Source organism: Halichoerus grypus, chromosome 5, assembly GCF_964656455.1.
Source record: "Halichoerus grypus chromosome 5, mHalGry1.hap1.1, whole genome shotgun sequence".
In the NCBI taxonomy this organism is placed as follows: Eukaryota; Metazoa; Chordata; class Mammalia; order Carnivora; family Phocidae; genus Halichoerus; species Halichoerus grypus.
In genome coordinates this window covers 93,845,156-93,865,978 of record NC_135716.1, presented here as the reverse complement: position 1 = coordinate 93,865,978, position 20,823 = coordinate 93,845,156, and the positions used below count along the sequence as shown (strand labels likewise).

The 20,823-nt window shown below is 37.2% G+C and overlaps 1 protein-coding gene across 3 annotated transcripts in view; it reads left to right on the top strand.

Annotated features, from left to right (window-relative positions):
- Nucleotides 1-20,823, top strand: part of MAGI3 (membrane associated guanylate kinase, WW and PDZ domain containing 3) — a 237,077-nt gene that overhangs the window by 125,175 nt on the left and 91,079 nt on the right. For all 3 annotated transcript variants that reach the window (XM_036088450.2, XM_078072592.1, XM_036088453.2), the window contains exon 2: nucleotides 14,377-14,493. In XM_036088450.2, the coding sequence (XP_035944343.2) occupies nucleotides 14,377-14,493 (117 nt within the window). The remainder of the gene's footprint in view (nucleotides 1-14,376; nucleotides 14,494-20,823) is intronic.

Here is a 20,823-nt window from a genome sequence, read left to right as displayed (position 1 = left end):
GGCTAATGATGATGGAACATTTTTTCATGTGTCTGTTAGCCATTTGTATGTCTTCTTCAGAGAAGTGTCTTTTCATGTCTTCTGCCCATTTTTTGACTTGATTATTTGTTTTTTGGGTGTTGAGTTTGAGAAGTTCTTTATAGATCTTGGATACCAGCCCTTTATCTGTGGTGTCATTTGCAAATATCTTCTCCCATTCTGTGGGTTGCCTCTTTGTTTTGTTGACTGTTTCCTTTTTAAGATTTTTAAATTTACTTTTCGAGATAGAGAGAATGAGCTGGGGGAGGGGCAGAGGGAGAAGCTTAGCAGGGAGTCTGATGTGGAGCTCCATCCCCGGGACCCTGGAATCATGACCTGAGCTGAAGGCAGACGCTTAACCAACTGAGCCACCCAGGTGCCCACAACTGCTTCTTCTAAGGATAGTGTTTGGTATTGAAAATCTCTTCATGTATGTGGGTTTAAACAGTGAATCTCAAGTCTGTCTGCTTTTCTTCTCCAGTACCACTGCTGATCTAAATCATCTCTCACCTGGACAGTGACCCTCATCTTTTAACTGTATGCCTCGTAGCTGTTTTTGGCTCCTTCCCCTGTGTGGGGGCATATTTTAATATGCCCGTGTCTGCTCTTGTTATTTCTCTGCTTAGAGCCCATCAGTGCTGTTTCTTGAGTACCTTTTCTATGTCCCTGGGTTCCACTTGGCTTTTATCATTAGCACATGAACTCTCCAACTTGATGTAGAAGAGTCTAGTCTCTATTTATAACATCAGATGTCTGGTGAGGTAGAGAAGGTTAGGGAGGGAGCCAGAGCAAAGGGCAGCTACATTTTGGGAACTTTGTCACTGTTTCTCTCTGAACTTTCTGTCTCCTGCTCTTAGGAATGGGGAGCAGCAGCTCATACACATTTTGTTTTGGAGATCAGCGTGTATCATTCCATTCTCAAAGTCACTCTGGTCTGCAGCTTTGAAGTAGGTTTGCCTGCTGCCATTACACCTCCCACTTAAGAACCTAGGACAAAAGAAAAATGGCAGTGCTTGGCCAACGAATTCTTCCTTCAGCCCTGTTATGCCCTCCCAGAGCCCATGGGAGCTGGGGATGTCTTCGGGGCCCTCCTGAATGTTTCCTACTCAGAGTCTGCAGAATGTGTTGGGCTTATGAGCTAGAGCATTGCATATCGGCTTCTGGTATTTTCTCAGTGTGGTCCAAATTGTTTTGTATCCTTTAAAGTTAATATTGAATGGACAGAGATTAACTCTTTTCCTTTTTTTTTTCCAGATTAATTTTTAATAGAGAGTCTAATTTCTTTTTTATAGCTACATAGCTTTCCACTTTGATGGATATCCATAGCTTATTCAACTTCTTTTTTAAATTTAATTTCATTATAATTAACATACAGTGTTATATTAGTTTCAGGTTTACAACATAGTGTTTTTTCCTTCTATTTTTGATATATATCCTATTTCTTCTATATTGGAGACAGAATTTTTTGGGTTTTTTTGGTCTTTTTTTTGGTAAAAGTGACTTACACTGCCAATAGCCCAGAAGATTCTCTTTTAGTACTTGAACCTAAATTCAGGATTATCAAGCTAGATAATGCCATTTAGTACTCTTGATTGTGGTTCTTAGAGTGCAGTTTCTTAGTTCTAATTGATGTTGGAATTTATAGAAATTCCATTGTCTTTTGGAATAGATTTATTTCTTGCCATTGGTTTAGTTTTAGGGGTATTGATTTCTTTCTTCTTTCCTTCCCATCCTTTAATGGAAAATGGGAGACTGGAGATCTTCTGACATTTTCGTTTATGTTGACATTTTCTGGAAGGTCCTGATTCAGTCAGCCTTACAGGTAGGGTGAGTGGGGGAAAGGATTCTTAGTGGAGAAATCTGAATGGGGGATGCGCACAGAAGGGGCCATTTATCCCCCAAAATGTTTCTTTGGAATTTTGACATTTTTCATAACCATATTTTGTAAGAATAACTTTAAAAATCTTTTAAAATATGTTCCTGATTAAACATAGAGATTAGAAATGAAAGTGGGAAATACTTAAATAATTTTGTTTAATGAGTATCAGTTCCCACTAGAGTCAGATCACTTTTGGTGTATACTATAATCTGTAGCACTGTGACCATCTACTTTAGAAAATTTCTAAGGATTCATATAAATTCCTATATTTAAAACTGACCAGAGAGAAAGAATCTATGAAATTGCTTCTTTAATAGTAATTAACCATATTTAGCCTTCTACCCAAACCCAGAGGTTGAGATTGTTTACATAATGATGCATCTTAAAAATATGAATTCTCTAATAGTCATTGTTCTGGTCAGACCTGTAATCAAGTACATCTGTATTCCCTTTCAGCTGTCTGTATCAGCTGTTATAATGAAACTTTAGTAACAGATCTTCCACCTCAAGCCTTGGACATTCTGTTGAAGCACATAACTTTGATTTGCAAAGACTACTGAACCCAGTTATTCTGTTTTCCGGGAAAATGACAGGGCACAATAGATGGCTTTGTACCCTCTTGTCAAAAGGATGAAGCATTAATACTGTGATTCAGATATTGGTGTGCCAGCCAGGCACTGGTTATCTGGCATTATGACAGGTTTGCTAATGATTCCTGACATGAGTGTCGCAAAGAAAAAATTGTAAATAGCCACAGGATGGCACTTTACAAATACTGTTTTTCTTTAAGTACTAAATCTACATGATCCCATCAGATAAAAGCTTCAAAAAGAAAAGGACCCACTTTTGATGATTTATTCCTTATTTTTTCCACTCTCTTCTGCTAGGAAGGTTCATTTTACTTTGCTCTTCCTGATAAATGACTTCTTAAGGGAAAATTGTGATTTTTGTTGTGTCTTTTCTAGATAGATGATTTCTGTCTTGTTTTTCAAAGGTAGATTTTAGTTCGGTAGCTTATCAATTGAGAGTTTCAGTTAAAAGCAAAATGGTTGCAATTTAACCTAGAATGGTGAAAATAATACTTATTTTTTATTACATACCTCAATTTATCTTTTATTTTTATTTATTTATTTTTGAGAGAGAGAGAGAGAGAGTGCCCATATACAAACGTGAGGGGAGGGGCAGAGAGAGGAAGACAGGGAATCCTAAGTGGGCTCCATACCCAGCACAGAGCCCGAAGTGGGGCTTGATGTCATGACCCTGAGATCATGACCTGAGTGGAAATCAAGAGTCTGATGCTTAACCAACTGAGCCACCCAGGCGCTCTGAGATGTTGATATCTTAAAGAAAGAGCATTTAGATAAAAGCAGCTTTTAGGTTAAAAACTTCAAAAATTATAATATTTAACGGACTGAGCTACCCAGGCACCCCCAAAATAATACTTATGAAAAACAAATGATTAAAAGAAAACCTACACAAATAGTCTCAGCATTCACATAGAACTTTGGCACATTTTTTGTTATAATAGTCCACTGGGTCAGGCTTCCTTTTCCACTAATGACCTTTGAAGGGCACAGTTTTTGAAAATACAGTCTAATTTCTAAAAGTTTTTTCTTATTATAGTAATAGGTTTTCACTGTAAAAAATTTGCAAATACAAAAACCATGAGGAAAAGAGTTTTTAAAGAAAACGTTTGAAAAATTACCCAATAATTATACCCTGTGGTAATACTCTTAAGTATTTTTAATTATTTAAATATGAGTTTGTCTTATGTATGTTTTTTATTTGCATGTCCTGAGATTGTTTCAGTTTGAGATCACAGTGAATATTGTGTTGTGACCTGCTTTTCTCACTTAAAATATATCATGAGCATTTGACCACATTGTTATACTGAAAACATTATTTTTAATGCTGCTGCTTTATGAGAGGATTTCTTTGTCTTTGAGAATTACAGTAAAAGTATTTTTTACGAGATGGATTCCATTTAAAAGTCTTTCAGTATAGCAACCACATTATTTAAGTGTCAGTTTGGTGTGTTTAAAAGAAGTATCTACTCAGCGCTATGCTAGGCATTGTAGAGAAGAGAGATGAACGAAACATAGTTCCTGACTTCACACAGGCCTAAGACCCAGCGAGGGAGGCCGAAATGTGCCCCACTGTTCTGTAGCAAGAACCAGCAGGGAGGAGAGATGAAAACAGGAGCTTCTTAGTACGGACTTCAGAGTTCTCCTTGAGTCTTGGCTTCAAAGAGCAGGTGGACAAGTGACCAGTGTGCAGACCTTTTGCTCTGACCGTATTTATATGTACACAACACTGGGGGGTGCCAGGCAGAGTAGACAGAAAACTGAAACCGGTAGGGGTAATAGTTGGAGGTGGAGGTTTGAAGGGGAGGGCAGGGTGTTAACAGGACCTGTGTAGTTGCCTCGGAAGTAGGGACATACGAAGGTACAATGGCATTTTCCTCTGGGACACCCACTCTTTTTCTTTATAATTCAGATCCCTGGCCATGCATCGGAGGTTTTTTTTTTAGAGAAATGATTGTTATTTGCAAATACATCCTACCCTGAAATACTTGCTTTATTTAAACAAATAAAAACCATCAGAACTTCTTTAAAAAGCATGATAATGTGTTTTACTTATACATAATTTGAATATAATGAAGCAATTTCAGTGCTGCATTAACATTGAATTCTACACGTAATACGCAGTATTAGGCGTTCAGGAATGAATATATTTAGTTTGGTACAGTTCAGAGATTTTTCAGATGTATAATCTACCTAAACCAAGTAATTGTTTCTTTAGCTATGCTCTCAGTTCTGGAGGCAGGGAAGGAAGAAGAGAAGGAAAGAAAGGGAGGGAAAGAAGAAGACCTTTTTCGGGTGTACAGGGCAAGAACCAGGTACGCAGCAGCAGACTTGACCTCAGATTGCCAGTGATGTAGGACCCAGGGAGGTAAGATGAAATGTGACCCATGTATTTATGATGGCTGCTTCCAGGAACCATTGGAGAATGGACACTCCCATTTTAACAATCTACTATTGCCATATATAATATAGGCAAAAAATGTGACCTCTGACAGAGAAAGACAAATACTGTGTGTTCTCTTATTTGTGGAATCTAGGAAAGCCAAACTCATGGAAATAGTATAATGGTGGTCGCGAGGGGCTGCAGGTGGGGGAAATGGAGAGATGTTGGTCAATGGGTACAAACTTCCAGCTGTAAGATGAGTAAGTTCTGGGTGACTGACTGTAACTAACATGGCTATACCTAACATGGTGACTATAATTTAACAAGACTGTATCATATACTTGAAAGTTAGGAGAAAAGACCTTAAATCTTATCACCACATAAAAAAAAAATGGTAATTATATGAGGGGTTGGAGGTGCCAACTAACCTTATTGTGATAATGATTTCACAGCATGTGTGTATCACATCATTGCATTGTACACCCTAAACTTACCTGTGTTACATGTCAATAATATCTCCATAAAGCTGGGGAAGAAATCAACACTGAATTTGACCTCCGTGAGCAGGAGGCTTTCTCCTGACTGGTGAGGTGACAACAGTGTTCTGTGGGAGATGACAGCATTGCATCATTGCTTCGGTCTGGATTTCTTCAAACTGTTAACTCGGGACAGTACTGGACACCGACCAGTTGTAAAAACTGAAATGGCTCAAGGGATTCCAGAGTATTTCATGCTTTTCAGATTTGGGACTGAGTCAGAATTTAATTATATACATTATTTTTAAAAATTCATTAAGTTCCTACTTGCCTGTAATGACAGAGGCATAAAGGTTTAGGTAAGTATGTGTCTTCCAACTTTAGGACCATGAATGTAGAGATAGAAGACAGAACAGAAATAATGAGATGGCATTTGAAGTACGGAATGTAGAGGTGGCCAGTAAGAACATATCCGTAGTTGTTAGCTTAAAGCAATTAGTAAGGGCCTTGGTGTCAGACTTAAGTTGTTGGTGTTCTTATTGTTGTAAGGTGCTAGTCAACCCACTAGTCCCTGGAACTCTTGTCTCAGCTTGTGGGAACCCTTCCTCACTTTCTAAGAACCAGCTATACTGGATTTCTCTCCCTTCCTGTAATCACTGTGTTCCTTCCCACCTGAAGTAAGCGTCTTTGCATGTCCCATTCCCTCAACTCCCCTCCCCCCCTTTTTTTTGGCCCAGCTGGCTCCTGTTTATCCTTCAGGTTTCAGCTCCAGTGTAACTTACTTAGGGACGTCTTCCTGGGCTGCCCTGACTTAGGATCTAGATAGTGGATTCCCACAGTGCTCTCTGCTAATCTTTCCTAATGCTCTTGTGTTTGAAATGTCTTTTTCAATGTTCATCTTCCCTGCGAGGCTTCAGGTTTCATTTGCGTGAACTCTCATTCTGGGCTTTACCCTCAAGTGCCTACTACCAAGGACTGGGTGCATCCTTGTTTACATAGTAGTTGCAGCTGTTTCAAGGAAGGGTAGGGTCTTAATGAGAGAGCTTTGCTCGCACTCTCATAAGCTTATGCAAGAGAAGAAATTCATCAAAAGATATAAATAGATAGACGGATAGGTGGGGGCCGGGCATTTAGCACAGTACTCCAGTATAGGTTCTGGAGCCGGGCTGACTGGGTTCAGATCCCAGGTCTGCTACCTTTAATGATGTCACCTTGTCCAAGTTACTTAACCTCTTTATACCTCAGCCCCTTCTGTGTAAAGTGGAAATAATAATAACACCTACCTCAAAGGTTTTCATGGGGGTGAAAACTCATAGCATGTAATATATATAATAACATTTCTAAAATAAGTCCTAGTGATCTCTATTTCCCATTCCTCTTCTCATTCCTGCATATTCCCCACCTCCCCCCCAGGAAAAGCAGAAGGGTTTGGGGGTTTTTTCCTGCTTGGACTTGTTATCCCCAGTGGTGCTAGAACACAGTAGATATGAATGGTTAATTTAGCCTTATTTTATATTTCAGGATAACCAGATACCATTTTGTGAATTCATTTAAAAGTATTAATAAATAAAGAACAGAACTTAAGGAATTAGCATATAAACTATAATTAAACCTACTTTTAAAGACTTACAAGTGCATGCTGCTTCAATGAAAATTTATTTTAGTGTTTTGATAGTCAAAATAAAATCAGTTTCATTGTTTAAGAAACACAGTTTAGGATAAAGTTGTATACAGACTACTAAAAAGTGCTTTATCAGGTGAGTATTCTCTTCTAAAATTTCATGTATTCAAGGATAGAGAGGGTCAAATGAAAAATCAAAAATACAAAATTCAACTGATTCACTCATTTTGTGTGCTAGACACTAGGACTAACTCTGTAAAAACAAACCATGGCTTGGCCCTCAGCTGACAAACTTGTATGTTTAACAACTGTATAAGATAATTTGGGGGGCACCTGGGTGGCTCAGTTGGTTAAATGTCTGCCTTTGTCTTGGGTCATGATCCTAGGGTCCTGGGATCCATCCCTGCAGCAGGCTCCCTACTCAGCAGGGAGTCTGCTTCTCCCTCTCCCTCTGCCCCTCCAGCCCACCTGTGTGCGTGCTCTCTCTCTCAAATAAATAAGAAATCTTTAAAAAAATAACTTTGAATAACTTCTGTGTCATAGAATATATTTTACAGTGAAATGTGTAGGTTGACTTTCTAGAGAAGACTTGTTCAAATACCACTTACAGTTTCACAACCGGTAGACTACCATTTGATTTATTTTGTTTTAGGAGCATCTGCCTTAACCAAGGAGCCAGTGTGGAGTTAAGCTTCTGTATATCCTCTTAACCACTTTCACGCAGCTTTCTCTTACTACTGTAGCGCTCAAGAGGTGGAGGAAGCAATTAAATACACTGCTAGGTCTAATGGGAAAGGACTAATGAGTAACGTTCATTGTGTTGAGCTAGTTATATGGAACAGTTTATTGGGGAAAGTCACTAGGCTATCCTATAGTCACCATAGTAAAGAAGAGAACTAGGACATGGTTATGCCCATACTTTTTGCTGTTGAGGACAACAGATTTTTAAAAGTTTATCACATCTCTAGGTGTGGTTCCAAGACTAGAGATTTCTTTCTTTTTTGTTTTTTTTTTTTTAAGATTTTATTTATTTGAGAGAGAGAGAGAGAACACACTAGTGGAGGGGAGAGACAGAGGGAGAAGGAGAAGCAGGCTCCCTGCTGAGCAGGAAGCCTGACACAGGGCTCTATCTCAGGGTCCCCGGATCATGACCTGAGCCGAAGCAGATGCTTAACTGACTGAGCCACACAGGCGCCCCAAAACTAGAGATTTCTAAAACAAAAGTTATATGAGGAAATTCTTTATGGGGACACAGAGTGCTCTGAGCAGCTCACGTTTGTTTTTAAAAGATGTATATGATTGACAAATGGAAGGAGCACATAATCACATTTATAGAGAGCTAAGTAGACTGTAAGAAATGAGCATTTAAGAATTTTCTTCTCTACAGGCCAAAGCTCAAAAGGAGCTAAGATACTTCAGAGAGCACAAAATGCTTTTAAGGTTGTGTCTGGTGCAAAAGCAACAGGAAGGAAGAGGTAGGTTTACTGTCAGAAGATGTTAATGTTAGCTGTTTGTAGGCAGAAATCAGACATGTACCATTCTTACTTTGCTTCCATAATCTTGAACTAGCAGAATTACTTTTCAAATAGTAAAAGGAAAACAAACAGCCTGAAATGGGGGAAATTAAATTTCTTTAAAATGAGAAGATAATAAAAGTTTCATTCACTTTAAATGAATTTACATTTTCAAAACTCAACTGAATTGCCTCCCAGGAGTTAAAGGCACGAAAGATTTGATCTCAGAGCTATTGTCAGTTTTCTTTATGAAATCATGGAGAATATGGAAAGTACCGGGAGACTGAAGAGAGGCAAATGTTCCAGTTTCCAAAAAGGTGTGAAGTAGATTGTAAAAACGCAAGTCTACTTCCTTAACTTGAAACTGTGGCAAGATTTGAAGAGATTGAACAAATATAAAAAATTTCAAGTGTTTAGAGAAGAATGGGATGATCACTATGAATTAGTGTGAATTTATAAGAACAAGATATGCCAAACTCATCTCATCCCCCCACCCAATTTTATAATTACTACTGGGTTAGAGAATAGTAAAGTCATGTGCCATCTTGATTTAAGGAAGTGGTTGGCAAAGTCTCTTAGACGATCCTTATGGAAAAGGCAGTGAAGTGTTGACAATTAGACCAGTTTACAGCTGGTTGAATGGCTGCTCCCATGCTGACATGCCATAGGGTTTATCTGATTTATAACCAGTGTCTCTACACACAGATTCCTCAAAGAGAACTGCTAGTGAATATTAGTTCACATATATTCAGAAAGTATGGATTTGTAGCGATGGGTTCTTTTGACAAAGGATTTGTATGTTGAAACTTGAGTGTCTGGATTTATTCATATGATTGAGATTTCAGTTACAGACTTTTCCCCACCTGAGCTGTATTTGTAAGATATGTAGATCTATTTTTAAGTTTCATGAATAAACTTAATAAATCACTTAGAAGTCAGGGAATAATCTTAACACTTAAAGCAAAGCCTGGATGGGTGGGAATGCTAAATTATGAAGAATCTTTTTCTCTTCCTTGTTTAGCAACAACTGCATTAACCCCAAGTAAATGTTTTTCATACCCTTGAAATGTCAAGTTTCTATGAAACTCTGCCTGAATAAAAGGCTGACGTTTATATACAACTTGATAATATAGATATACTTAGCAGTGTTTTTGTGAGTTAATGTTTCTGTTGGCCTTCTAGTAATTCCACAGTCATCTGCCTACTCAGGATATTTGTACTTTTTTTTTTTTTTTAAACAAATGCCCTGGAATCCTATCAAAGAGGGAACCATAATATTCTGTCCCCTTACAGAAGGTCTTTTGGTTTCTTGAGGCAAGGAAGTTCATGATGACTACTATATTCATTATATTTTCCTATTAATTATTAATCTGAAAGAATGCCAACCCCATATAAATTGTTAATCTTTTATAATTGACATTTCACTGATATTTGTAATATTTTGTCTCCAACCTTGAAGATGTGCGATGACTTTTTTGAATGACTTGTGCACTTTAAATGAAATACTACATTTATGACATTGTCCCTCACCCTTTTCTTGGCAACTGTTCATTTCATCATTGCATCCAGAACCCCAGCAGGAGTTGTGGGTGGTAATTGAGAGTGAGTGCAGTTCCAGCCCAGATAATCCCAGGTACCATTCTTTAAATCTAGTTCTTTCTGCTTTAACTGGCCTCTCAGTCTTAAGATCTTATAGGCCTTTGAAACAGGAAATGAGGTGTTTTAACTTCATTTCCACCTTAAGAAACCCATTTAAGCTGTAACTTGTGATCTGTGACTTTTATTATGGCTTTGTCTTTCATTATATCTGATTTAATAGCTGTTATTTTAATTGGATTAAAATCCAGTCTGAGTTTTCAGCATTTTATAGTTACCTCTGTGAGCTATACCGTATCTTATATAAAGTTTCAAATTAAAACACAAAATCTTGAGTTAAAAAAAAAGTGTTGACTCATATTGTCTTCTTGAATTACAGAGGCATTATCCTTTATCCAGATTAAGTGTATTCATGAAAATATGTTGGGTAGAGGATTTTTAGATATTGGAGCTGGTACTATATTATTTTAAGTGGAAAAAAACAATGATGCATTCTCTATCTGTTCAAGAACTCTAAACATCCACATATGTCACTAAAACTTGTAAGCACCTATATAACAACCCATCAAAGCTTTTGTATAATATTTATTACAAAGCATTTGGAACATACCTTACCTAATTTTTAAAATATTTAATAAATTCATTATTGGGTATGTTTTTGTTCAATAAGAAATGAGACTATGCAGTATTTTTTTTAATTTAAATTGAATTTCGTTAACATATACTGTATTATTAGTTTCAAGGGTAGAATTTAGGGATTCATCAGTTGCATGTAACACCCAGTGCTCATTATATCAAGTGCCCTCCTTAATGTCCATCACCAATTACCCTATCCCCCCATCCCCCTCCCCTCCAACAACCCTCAGTTTGTTTCCTATAGTTAAGAGTCTCTTATGGTTTGCCTCCCTCTCTGTTTTCATCTTACTTTATTTTTCCTTCCCTTCCCCTATGTTCATCTGTTTTGTTTCTTTTTTTTTTGTCTCTTTTTTTTTTTAATGAGAGACAGAGAGCATGAGGGGGGGAGGGTCAGAGGGAGAAGCAGACTCCCTGCTGAGCAGGGAGCCCGATGTGGGACTTGATCCCGGGACTGCAAGATCATGACCTGAGCCGAAGGCAGTCGCTTAACCAACTGAGCCACCCAGGCGCCCCATCTGTTTCTTAAACCCCACATATGAGTGAAATTATGTGGCATTTGTCTTTCTCTGACTTATTTCACTTAGCATAATACCCTCTAGTTCCATCCATGTCGTTGCAAATGGCAAGAGTTCATTCTTTTTGATGGCTGAGTAATACTCCATTCCAATATTCCTGTGTGTGTGTGTGTATAATATATATATCATATATATTATATATATTATAACTGATGAAGTCCCAATAGTTCATTTTTGCTTTTGTTTCCCTTGCCTTTGGAGACGTGTCTAGCAAGAGGTTGTTGTGGCTGAGGTCAAAGAGGTTGCTGCCTATATATATATATCTTCTTTATCCATTCCTGTGTTGATGGACATCTGGGCTCTTTCTATAGTTTAGCTGTTTTGGACATTGCTGCTATAAACATTGGGGTGCAGGTGCCCCTTTGAGTCACTATGTTTGTATCCTTAGGATAAAAATACCTAGTAGTCAGTTGCTAGGTCGTAGGGTAGTTCTATTTTTAACTTTTTGAGGAACCTCCATACTGTTTTCCAGAGTGGCTGTACCAGTTTGCATACCCACCAACAGCATAAGAGGGTTCCCCTTTCTCCACATCCTCGCCAACATCTGTTGTTTCCTGAGTTGTTAATTTTAGCCATTCTGACTGGTGTGAGGTGGTATCTCATTGTGGTTTTGATTTGTATTTCCCTGATGATGAGTGATGTTGAGCATTTTTTCATGTGTCTGTTGGCTATTTGTATGTCTTCTTTGGAGAAATATCTGTTCATGTCTTCTGCCCATTTCTTGACTGGATTATTTGTTCTTTGGTGTTGAGTTTGATAAGTTCTTTATAGATTTTGGATACTAGCCCTTTGTCTGATAAGTCATTTGCAAATATCTTCTCCCATTCCATAGACTGCCTGTTAGTTTTGTTGACTGTTTCCTTTGCTTTGCGAAAGCTTTTTATCCTGATGAAGTCCCAATAGTTCATTTTTGCTTTTGTTTCCCTTGCCTTTGGAGACGTGTCTAGCAAGAGGTTGTTGTGGCTGAGGTCAAAGAGGTTGCTGCCTGTATTCTCCTACAGGATTTTGATGGATTTCCTATCTCACATTTAGGTCTTTCATCCATTTTGAGTTTATTTTTGTGTATGGTGTAAGAAAGTGGTCCAGTTTCATTCTTCTGCATGGGGCTGTCCAATTTTCCCAACACCATTTCTTGAAGAGACTGTCTTTTTTCCATTGGATATTCTTTCCTGCTTTGTTGGAGATTAATTGACCATAGAGTTGAGGGTCTATTTCTGGGTTCTCGGACTGTACAGTATTGATTATGAATTGTGCTTTTCTTCCACTCAGCAAAGAACAAGTACTGTGATAAAAATAAGAAATGGCATAATATGATTCCATCTAAATGGAACTCGGGTTGGTAGAGCCCCTGAATGCCTGGCAGAAACCACTTCTGTGACCAGGGATTCTTCTGTGTTATCCCTGTAAATATCTTTCAGGCTTTCTTCTTTGATCACAGAGGGGTCCCCCTTCCTCAGCATCTATTTTTGGCAAGGCAAAACAGAGACTTTTTGGTCTGTGTTTATTAGTTTAGGATCCGAATGTTATCTCTAAACTTTAGCAGCACCCTGGTTTCCTGCTTGTATTAACACCCTCTCATTTGGTTATGCTTGCTTATACCTGTGAGAAAAGACCAAAAAGGGGGGATTAGAAATGCTGCATTATGGAATAATAGTTAAAAGAATGAACTGATCTGTAGTAACCTTTTGACTTATCCTTGTCATAATTAAGCTGTTCCAAATAAAACAAAGAGTATATTTTAATTGCCTAGTCATTTCTTACTCAATATAGTAATCCATTATGTTTTAGCATTGCCCTTTTGTAATCCTGTGAAGTCTTATCTAGTGAACAGTGTTTGGATTGCTTTGGTTTTCATTTTAAGTTCAACCTTTACTATAAATTCACTGCTATCAAATTTCTGCAATCCTCTATTTTTCTGCTTAACATTTCTTTGAGACCTCTAATAGTCCTCTTTTTATCTCCCATTTTCCCCACAAATAAGAAAAAAAAAAAATCTTTCATTCTCTTATTGAATCACCTTGTATCTAGGAGTCAAGTGAGTGGACAGAAAATGCCTGTTCAGTCAGTGATAGGCAGAAGGCTCTAAGGTAGGGTCCATTTGGCCTTTTGGCAGATGGCCAGTGTGGGTGGAAGCATGGCTAGTGGGGGGTTAGTGATGAATGGGTTTGAGTCAGAGATGGCCAAAGCTAGAACATGTGGAAGTTTGGATTTTATCCCAAGTGCAAAAAGAAGTCATGGCGGGGGTGGGGGGGCACTAAACAGAGTAGTGATTATCTGGTTTATGTTCAAAATCTCACTCTGGCTTCTGTGTAAGTGGTGGGAGCAGGAAGGAGGCAAGAATGAATGCAGGGAGACAGATTAGAAGGCTGTTGCAGAATCCGAGATGGGAAATGATGGTGGCTTTGATTAGGGTGGAGGCTCTGGAAATGGAGAGAAGTGGACATAGGGCATGTTTTGGAGGTAGAACTGACAAAAGTTGCTACTGGATTGGATCTGAGGGATAGAAGTGAAAAGGAGAAATCAGAAACTTCTGATGACTTCTAGCTTTTGGGTCTGTTCTGCTGGGTTGATGGTGCTATTATTTGCTTAAGACAAGGAAAACTAGAGCAGAGGAAAAATTGGGGGAGGATGGAATTAAGAGTTCTATTTCCGCTGTCTGAAATTTGAGGTGCTTATTTGACTTTCTATATTTGCAATGTATACGAATGAGTTTGATGGCTCTGGAGCTTGTGGACATAGATCAGGGATGGAGACATGATAAGCACCAGAAGTTATCAGTATATAGATGGTATTTAACGCTATAGATGGAAATTATCTTGGGTATTTGTCATATTCTGTGACCTATACCTTGTCCTTCCCCTACTATTGTAAAATTATGCCCACATTATGTACTATAGGTATATGTTATTAATTATAGTACTATAATAATTTGTTTTTAGTAAAGCAATGTTGTTTTTAGTAAAATACAGTAAAATACTCTGATTTCTTTTTCCTGTCTATAGCTAAATGGTTTAAGGGTATTCAGTCACTACCATCAATATTTAACTGGAGATCTAACAGTTATGTGTTCTGTCTTCTGTGGTTTTTTTCGTAGGCAAAGTCATTAATAAAGATTTGCGACATTACCTGAGTCTTCAGTTTCAGAAAGGATCAATTGACCACAAATTGCAGCAAGTGATCAGAGATAATCTCTACTTGAGAACCATTCCATGTAAGTATGAGATTGAATAAAAGAAAGGCCAATGTATCCTTATTTAACTAATCAAACATATAGAAGTAATTCAGTAGAGTATCTTATATCAGATTGGGAAAACTGAGTTGGGGCACTAGAATGAAACAAAAATTGGATAAGGAGAAAAGTTTTCCAAGGACATGCAGGGCTTTTGTTTTTAAAGTAGAAAAACTAGAAGATTCTATATTGTAACTTTAAAAACAGTCATTAGACTTTAAGAGTTTAAGACTATCAATGTACATTCTGCTAACTAAATTTTCTTCTATAAATCAGTTCCAAATGTTTATTCAGTAAGAATAAATAATAAACTTTTTTCACTCTCAGTGCCTTGTACACTGAGAACAAACATTTTTGTATTAATTATTAGGACATTACTTATTTTAAGATCTGCCCCTTCCCCAAAGGAAAAAAGAAGGAAATGCACTACCTTCTTTGTAGTAATCTATGTTGAATTTTTATCTAGATGTTTGTATATCTATTCCAGTCTTGGTAGTTTTCATAGGACCTGGTTGTTGTTGTTGTTGTTGTTGTTGTAAGGATGCTGTGTGTGTGTGTGTGTGTGTGTGTATGTGTGTGAGTGTGTGTGTGTGTGTGTTTTAACACAAAACAAGAAACCATGTATGCTTAGATTTTAGTTAGAACAAGTCTGGGGAAGAATAAAAAGCAGTAAACAGTAAAAGGACGTAAAAGAATATTCTGGTTTGTTTTCCTTTTCAATATATTTGTAACTTCTTGTAGATAGTAGCTCTTATAATGGCTCTGGAATTCTTTATTTCTTTTTCTTGTTATTTACTCTTACACAGTGTCCCATCTATCACCAAGCCTGCCTAATTACGTTCCTTAAATACCGATCCTTCTGCACTGCCTTAGATGCTCACCCTTTCTTGCTTGAACTTTTTTTTTTTTTTTTTAACGGATAACAATATGTAGGGGCAAAGAACTAGGTGAAAAATACTGATCCTTGGACAAGTTACTTGATCTTCCTGAACCTCAGGATCCCCATATATAAAATATGAATAACAAGAGACACCTCATGGAGTTCTAAGAATTAAAATGAGAACATGAGGGCAAACCATGTGTCCTGGAGTAGATCCTCAGTGTCTGCCCTCTTCCCGGTTCTAGCTGCATCCCCACCTCCCACATCCCCTCAGTCTGGTCTGTCTTTAAGTGCATGTCTGACTCTTGTCCATCTACCGTTTATCCTTCAAAGTCTCTCATTGAGTCCAAGTCCAGACTCTTTAACATGGTATAAAATGTTTTGATTTTTGTTTTTAAATCCAACTCCTTCTGTATGATTTCCTCCTGTAAATCTACCTGTTTGGGTTTCAGAATTGCAACTCCTGCCTTCTTTTCTTTGCATTTGCCTGGTATATCTTTGTCTGTCTTTTATTCTTTCATCTTTCTGAAGCTCTTTGTTTTACAAATAGTGTTGGATGTTGTAGCCAGTGTGAAACTTCCTTTATATTTATTGATGTGATCCATGTCTTTAGTCTCTGTTTTGTCATGGTTTTCTATTTTACCCATATACACATCTTTTATATAAAAAGCCTTTCACCACATAGTCCATTTTATTTGATCTCTCTCTTTAGAAAGGTTTGTATCTTCATTCTAATGGCTATCTTTATACTTTTATATAATACTCTGTTCTTCCTCCTTTCCTAAATGATCTACTTATTGCTTCTTACTCCTTCCTTCTCTGCCATCATCTGACTAGAGAAATAATATTTTTTTACCCCAAACAAAGATAATCAGCAAGCTTATTCCACTTCATATATGCTTTCCTCATTTTCACTGTTTTTTTTTTATTCTTGACCTGTGTCTATATTAACAAAACAAACAGCCATTACATATTGCACTTTCTCCTTTATTATCATTTATTCTTTATTCTGTAGGTAAATACACATCGAATGTAACTACCAATCCTTATGTTGGTGTTTCTTCAATAACTGTGGTTTTCTCAAGCTTCTTCTTCTCTACTAGATTCTCCAGGAAAGAGAGGATCATCACAGTTGGTCTATGGCCTTTATACTTTCAAGTTTGTTTGGATATATATGAAATCTTTGCCTTATATTTTCTTTCCTTGACTATCTTAATTCTATTAGTCGATTATCTGATTATCTTCTGGCATAAAGCATTGCTCTTTAGAAGTCTGAAAACAATCTAATTTTCATTCCCTTATAAATAACTTGGTATTTTGCCTGCATGGGGTGTCTCAGGGTAGCATTTTTAGTTTCATAGCTCTAGAGCTCCCTCTTCCCTTGTTAAAACAAGTTAATAAAAATATGTACTTGTACTTTCTGCTGTACTCTGCACTTTTACTTGGATCTTCTTTTAAATTTATTTGTACTGTCCTAGTTTTGCAGTTTCTCCTCAGTGTGAGGTTTTGTCCTAGAAAGGAGTTATAGTTTATTTGGTTTTCATTCATAGGGTCCAAACAGCTACAGCCTTTTCAGATCCTAACAGGACTTGTAACCAACACACTGAAGTGTCCACAACTCCTCCAAGAATGCAGTGGTATTCAGTGACAGTTAACATACCAAATGGTTTTTAATTACCATTCTTTACTAAAAGATACCAAATCTTCTTGTAGAAAATTCTGATTCCAGGTCTGGAGCAAGGAAAGTACAAGATGAGCTTGGAACATCTAATTATCCCAGGAAGTATGTAAATGCCTAAAAAACTATGGGGACATATCAGAAGCACATTTTTTTTTTTTTAAAGCCATCTAGAAAGGGTTCCCACTGACAAGATCTGAAACAATTTGAGCAACAAAATTAATAAGAGAAAGAAAGACATCTACCATTGTCAGATACTGCACTGTTGAAAGGACAAGACTGTGATCCCTAATAAAAGTGGAAAGGAGACTGCACACAAAGGAGTCCTGTGGTTTCATCAGCCTTCTGCCTGGAGCCACTTTCTGGACTATAGTACAAGGAGGGAAAGCCCAGGCAGAGTGCAGAGGATTCTGAGTTGAGGAGACAGAAATATGAGTTCAAGAAGTCTGAGGTGCCTGAGATTTGCAGGACAGGGTGTCAGAGAGGAGAGAGCTATGAAGAAAAGGAGCTCAAATAATATGCATAGGTGCCCCCTTGACTCTGTTGATGAATACTAAGCTGAGAATGTATAGGATGAGACTCCACATGGCCAGGCAAAGATTCTCTGGGAGCTGTAAAGTTAGCAATTTCCAGAGTTTACACAGGGCTGGGAGAATCTGAGTTCTAGCCTACCTGAGTGGAGAGACCTCAAGGGTCATGGCTTACTAGTAGCGCTAAAATAGGTGTAAGCTCCTTGGGGCCCATTTTAACAAAGCTTAATTAAACAAGCCCCAAAAGGATCAGGCACATATGCATACAACTTAACTGTTAGCCAAAAGAAAGGAAGGAGGGGACGATAGGAGGGAGGAAAGGGGAAAAATCAACACTATTTAAAGGAAGACAACAAAACCTCGACACTGAATAACATAGTATTTACAATGCCCAGTGTCTAATAAAAATTATTAGGTATACAAAAGAGAATAAAATATGGCCCATAATCCAAAGAAAAGTCAGCTAATACAAAAAACAAAACAAATGGCATAAACGACATATAAACAGATATGACTGAAGCATGCATTTTAGAGTTATAAATATGCTCAAGGATTTAAAGAAAAATATGAATAAAGAGAAAATGGAATTTTTTTTTTTAAAGAATTAAATGGAACTTCAAAAATTAATGGATGGGCTTAACAGCAGATTGGAAACTGCAGAAGAAAAGATCAATGAACCTGAAGACATAGCAATATAAATGAATCAAACTGAAACAGGAAAAAGACTGAAGACATTAGTTTGTTTTTTTTAAGTAACCAGAGAGAGAGAGAGAGAGACATTTCTACTTCTGCCATGAGAGAGAGAGAGAGAGAGAGAGAGACATTTCTAATTCTGCCGTGAAAGAGTAACTGGTGGGGTGCCTGGGTAGCTCAGTCGTTAAGCGTCTGCCTTCGGCTCAGGATATGATCCCAGGGTTCTGGGATCGAGCCCCACATCAGGCTCCCTGTTCAGCGGGAAGCCTGCTTCTCCCTCTCCCACTCCCTCTGCTTGTGTTCCCTCTCTCGCTGTGTCTTTCTCTGTCAAATAAATAAATAAAATCTTAAAAAAAAAAAAAAGACTAACTGGTACTGGAATTACCTTCTTACTGTAAGCAACTAGAAATTGGGCAAGATATATGTAAGAACTATTTTCAGAAATTGGGTCATAGGCAGAACAGGACTGTGATCCATTCATATTGAGCTATGCACACTGTCAAACCAAAAAGGGGGGATACAGAAAAAAAACAAATGAAGAAATAGGCTGAAATTTTTCCACATTTGATGAAAACTCTAAATCCACAGAGCTGTGGATCTCAACAAACCCCAAGCAGAAGAAACATAAAAAAACACATCTAAATATATCATATCTAATTGCTGAAAACCAGTGATAGAGAAAACGTGAAAGGCAGACAGAAAAAAGGTACATTAAATACAAGGGAACAATGAATGACTGTAGACTTGTCAACAGAAACCAGTACAAGGCAAAAGTCAATCAAATGTCATCTTCAACATGCTAAAAGGAAAAACTGCCAACCTAGATTTCTACATACAACAAAAATATCCTTAAGAGAAATAAAGAATTTTTCAGACCAAAAAAAAAAAAAAAAAGGGAATTTTTCACCAGCAGACTTGCACTGTAAGAAATACTAAAGGAAATTCTTCAGGTGGAATGGAAGTGATACCAGAGAGATAGAACTGAAAGGAAATAGACAACAACAATAGAGTTTAAGATTTCAACACCTCCTTTAGGGAAAGTAAACAAAAAATCAGTAGGGTTATAACATGAGTAACACTTTGAACCAACTTGACCTAATTGCTATGTATTAGAACATGCCTTCCAACAACAGAAGAATATTCATTCTTTTCTAGTGTACATGGAACATTTACAAATGAAGACCATATTCTGGGCCATAAAACAAGATCCAATAAATTTAAAAGAATTTAAATCCTACAGAATATATTCTGTGATCATAATGGAATTACAGGAAATCACTTAACAAAATAATCTGGAAAATCTCTGAATATTTAGAAATTAAATAGCACACTTCTAAATAACCTGTGAGTTGAAGCCACAAGGAAAATACAAAATATTACACGTATCAGCATCTTAAAACATATCAAACCCAACATACCAATTTGTGGGATGTTGGTATAACAGGAAATTTATAGTGTTAAATACTTAGCAAATAATAAAGATCTCAATCAGTGATCTAAACTTCTAGCAAAAGAAGAGCAAAGTAAACCCAAATTAAGTAGAAGAAAGGAAATAAAGATAAAAGCAGAAATCAATAAACTAGAAAACAGAATAGAGAAATCAATGAAACCCAAAGTTGATTTTTTTCTGATCAGTAGAACTGGTAAACTTCTAGTCATACTGCTCAGGTAAAGAGAGAGAAAACACTGTTTAACAATATTAAGAATGAGAGAGATGGTATCATTAAAAATCCTACAGATGTTAAGTGGACAGTCAGGAATATTCTAAACAACTTGGTGACAGTAAACTGAACTCAGATGAAATGGAAAAATTCCTTGGAGGGAAAAAACTACCAATATTCACTCAAGAAGAAATAGATGAGTGATGCCTGGGTGGCTCAGTCAGTTAAGCGTCTGCCTCTAACTTGAGTCATGATCCCAGTGTCCTGGGATCGAGCCCCGAGTCGAACTCCCTGCTTGGTGGGGAGTCTGCATATCCCTCTCCCCCTGACCCTGCTTGTTCTCTCTCTCTCACTCGCTCTTAAATAAATAAAATCTTTAAAAAATAAAGAAGTAATAGATGAGCTTAATAACAGTTCTCAATATGTTAAAGGAATTGAATTTGTAGTTTGTAACTTTCCCATTAAGAAAGTGTCAGGCCCAGATGGTAGGAGTGACTTGTTCCGAATACTTAAAGAAGAAATAATACTAATTCTACACAGACTCCTTAAGAAAATAGAGGAGGAGGGAACTTCCCAACTCATTCTGTGATCTGATCATTATCCTGATTCTAAAACCAGACAAGGACATTAAAAGAAAATAATACTAGACCACAATTTTTCATGAACATAGACTTAAAACTCCTTAAAATATTTTAGCAAATAAATATATAGCAATGTGTAAAAGGATAATAAAGTATGACCAAGGGGTATTTGTCCCAGGAATGAACAGTTGGGATAACATTTCAAATTAATATGGTAACAGACTGGAAAAGAAAAACAAAACAAAACAGATGATCTCCTCAAATAGATGCAAAAAAAAACAAAAAACAC